At 44.0% G+C, this 3,735-nt stretch overlaps 1 protein-coding gene across 1 annotated transcript; it reads right to left on the bottom strand.

Annotated features, from left to right (window-relative positions):
• Positions 1-571: 571 nt before the first annotated feature.
• LOC139467671 (melatonin receptor type 1B-A-like) lies at positions 572-2,690 on the bottom strand. The gene is made up of 3 exons (XM_071249189.1): positions 2,661-2,690; positions 1,650-1,944; positions 572-1,347 (listed from the first exon to the last, which is right to left on the bottom strand). Exons 1-3 carry the CDS (start codon positions 2,688-2,690, stop codon positions 572-574), a joined length of 1,101 nt encoding a protein of 366 aa, XP_071105290.1.
• Positions 2,691-3,735: the final 1,045 nt, after the last annotated feature.

The raw sequence follows: 3,735 nt of genomic DNA on the forward strand, positions 1-3,735 counted from the left end.
TTACTCCCTTGGGTCCAGTCCATAGGGTATTTCTACATCAATGAGTTGATATGTTTTAAACAATTCTGATTAAAATTTTGTTTCAGGTGATTTCTGTTTGTGTGCTGAACGATATACATATCTAATTAACAGCGTTGCGCCTTTTTATGCATTCACTACCAAAGAGTTCAAGTTTTTGTGATGCCTGTACACTAAAATCTCTCAACAAATACAGTTACGCAAGTTGAAAAGGATACATTGGGTAATAAGTATTGTTATACTATTGGGATTTTAAAATTAAAATTTCTCATGCGTATTTAGTCATTTATTTTGCGTATTTTACGCATTTACGCAGCATATTTGGAGCTCCAACCAGTGATAACGGGTCTTTTTTTTAACCAAAGCAAGTTAGCTTTTATAGCTAAAATCCTTAATATGTAAAGGGTTTATTTATGGCCAAACATAAAAAACCCGCATGAGTTTTGGAGGTCTTTCTTGAGAACACCGTACTGTTTTCCAAACAGTTTACGAAGTAAAATGTTGTTCGAAGTGCTATTTTCTGTTCAGGATAGAAGAGATCCCCCAGCATCCGCTAAAACACCGATTTCCTCGTGTTTTCACTGGTCTTGGTGACGTCGGTGGACTTGCTATCGGGCCTGTAAGAGGAACATTCGTATTCACCGCATCCAATCACCTTCTTCACGGCAGACCTGAAGGACCTGTTGCAGATGGTGTAGACGACGAAGTTGGAACTGGAGTGGAGGTGGGCGAGGAGGGTTGCAAACAGGTGCACTTCCATCGACATCTTGTCCTTGACATCCAGAGCGATAACAATAGCGTACGGGGTCCAGCAGACGACAAACACGCTGAAGACGACAAACAGCGTTCGAGACGTACGGAGGGTTTCTTTCCAAGCCTTCTTCATGCGTTCAGGGTCGTCGGTGTCGATGCGGTAGATGTTGACCTTGGTCTTGTATATGTGGCAGAAGATGAGGATGTAACAGAGACACATGAGGAGGAGCGGCGAGCCAATAAGTCCGACCGAGACGACCATAGTGTAAGAGAAACTGGCTGTACGATCCCAGATGCATTGGTGGTTTTTCTCGTCAAATACATGGCCTCCCCAGCCGACGTGGTTGGGAAACTCGAACAAGAAGGCTATCACCCATGCGGAGATACACATGACTACACATGCCGTGCGCGTGAAGATCTTGTCGTAGATGTTTCTTTGACAGACGAAGGTGTAACGGTTGATGCTGACGAGGGTGAGACTGAGGAAGGCGCAGAAGCAAGCCGTGAGGCAGGCGGTAGCTATAAACTGACAGAACCACAGCTTGTCATCAAACCATTCCTCGCCCTTCACAACGCCTGGAAGAAAAGGAACACTGGTTAGACGTGGATATTGTGGCCTCAGGTTTACGGGTTCTGTGACTGATGATTGTGTACTAAGGGTCTAGCACTCAAGGTCAGTGGGTTGACCACTGAATCAAAACCTAATTTTCCCTGAAAGGTATAGCCCAACAATGTCTTTTCATATACCAGCATGACCAGCGAACATTTTTATTTTGGAGTATAACCTGAGGCCAAATCATTTTTTTCTGGAACAAACTACCCTTTTCAAACAAATACAACCTTTTTCAAACAACGTCGTCCCACAGGTGAGTACTTACCAATGATGCACATTGGGTCTGCAAAACCCGCTACGCAGAGATCAGCAATGGCGAGGTTGACGATGAAGTCCTTGCCTACTCTGTTGACAGACTTGACCAACCAGGAGACGAGGATGACAATGGCGTTACCGACCACCCCGAGAAGGAGAGCAACCGACAAGATGCAGATGTAGATGATAGCCAAGACGGGGGAGTCCCGGAGGAGCGCTGTGCGGTGGAAAGTGGCGACATTGTTATCTGATGCGTTCTGTGCAGTGACACTGCAGTTTGACGTTACGTTGCCGATTACTGTATCCTGTAAAGAATGTGGGATAAAACATCACGGCATGCCATTGTGCGGTGAGGTGATATGGGGTTTAACGTCGCGTCCAAGATTATTGCACTTTTAAAAAGCGACGTGTATGCTCGTGTGCCAGTGTGGCTGTGGCTGTGGCTGCTAGTACTTGTAGGGACTAATGCCGATTTATAGTGCTAGCCAACTGAGATACCATGCCGCAGTTTAACATGAATACCCCACTCAGACACAGTATACTGCCGACCAGTCCTTGTTTTAGCCCGTTAGTGCCGAGCGCCAGACAAGGTAACAACAAGTACCATCTTTTAACGTCTTTTGGTATGACGCGGTCGTGGATCAAACCCCGGACCTTCCGCTCTCCAGGCGGACGCTCTACCGCTAGACCACGGAGGCGGTCTATGTTGGTTGGTTGGTTTGTTGTTTTACGCCGCACTCAGCAATATTCCAGCTATATGACGGCGGTCTGTAAATAATCGTGTGTGGACCAGACAATCCAGTGATTGATATCATGAGCATCGATCCACGCAATTGGGATCGATGAAATGCTTCAACAAAATCAGCGAGCCTGACCACCCGATCCCATTAGTCGCCTTTTACGACAAGCATAGTCGCCTTTTACGGCAAGCATGGGTTGCTGAAGACTTATTCTACCCCGGACTTTCAAGGGTCGGTCCATTGTGGGATAATCCTCAGGCGGGGCAGCACCTTGAACCTACGAGTGTGATGCTTGACAGAGGAACGATCATAATCGAGAAACTTAACCAATGATAATCGAATCCTGGTTTACGCAATGAATTGTGGCGCCTAAGAGATGGTTTATATTTTTAAATAGTTATTTTATTCAAAACAGTATTTTAGTTATTGACCGAAATTATCAAATTTTAGACAAAATATGAGTATGGTAAAATAAAATGCTACTTTATTCAATGATGAGATGACGTAAGTTTGTTTCATGTGTTTCACATAGGTATCATGTCTCATTGAGATAGCACAAACAAACCCCCGTATTATCGTCTGATTCAATCTGCTTAAGTAAGCCCTACATATATAAACACTAACGTTTGACAAATCCACTGTGCATGATAACAGTGATTAAGCAACATATTAACCCTTTGATCGATGTTTTTTTTTAAAACTCGACCGACCATTCCTTTGTGTAATACATTCACCACACCAAAATAACCCAATCTTAGATCAAATATATACACCAGACACCAGAAATGCCAAAGGCGAACCTCTGATTGCTGTGTATAGGATAAAACACGCCTCTTCCTTCTGAGGTTTTAGTTGAAAATGTGAACACGGGGGATTTCCCGACTCTCGGGTGTTTACATTTTCAACCAAAACCGATGGGAAGTGTTTTTTCTTGTTTCTAAACCGCCAAAAGAGTTTAATTTAAACCAAAAAATCCAATTTACATTTGGCGCGTTATGGACAACTGTAAAGCACGTTCATGTGTTGGCGAAAGCAGTCGCTGCACGAGAATTACGTGCTCTCGTCGCGGTTTTACGCCACGTAGCTCACTTCCATTAAAAGCCAACAGCATGAACGACGACGAAAGTATCTTCATCACCCAGGAAACTTTCTAGAATTTTGATTGCGATGACAACGAGGAGGAATGTTTTATCAAACGTTTGAACCGTCTCAATGCAAGAAATTTCAGAACAAGAAAAAATCACAAAAAAAACCGTGATATCTTATAGCGAAACAATACAAGTCGTCGCGGTGTGAAGGTGATTAGACCGAAGCGTCCGAGAGAAAGACCACGCGCAGCATGTACACATTTGAACT

The sequence above is a fragment of the Haliotis cracherodii genome, unplaced genomic scaffold (genome assembly GCF_022045235.1).
Source record: "Haliotis cracherodii isolate W230 unplaced genomic scaffold, xgHalCrac1.p SCAF_2, whole genome shotgun sequence".
NCBI lineage: Eukaryota > Metazoa > Mollusca > Gastropoda > Lepetellida > Haliotidae > Haliotis > Haliotis cracherodii.

What these genes read in the sequence shown, in the direction of transcription:
- LOC139467671 (XM_071249189.1), bottom strand. Translation starts at nt 2,690, where the DNA reads ATGATCGTTCCTCTGTCAAGCATCACACTC. An exon ending in CTCTGTCAAGCATCACACTC is followed by an intron (nt 1,945 to 2,660) that starts GTAGGTTCAAGG and finishes CATTCTTTACAG; the next exon opens with GATACAGTAATCGGCAACGT. An exon ending in AGACCCAATGTGCATCATTG is followed by an intron (nt 1,348 to 1,649) that starts GTAAGTACTCAC and finishes CTTTTCTTCCAG; the next exon opens with GCGTTGTGAAGGGCGAGGAA.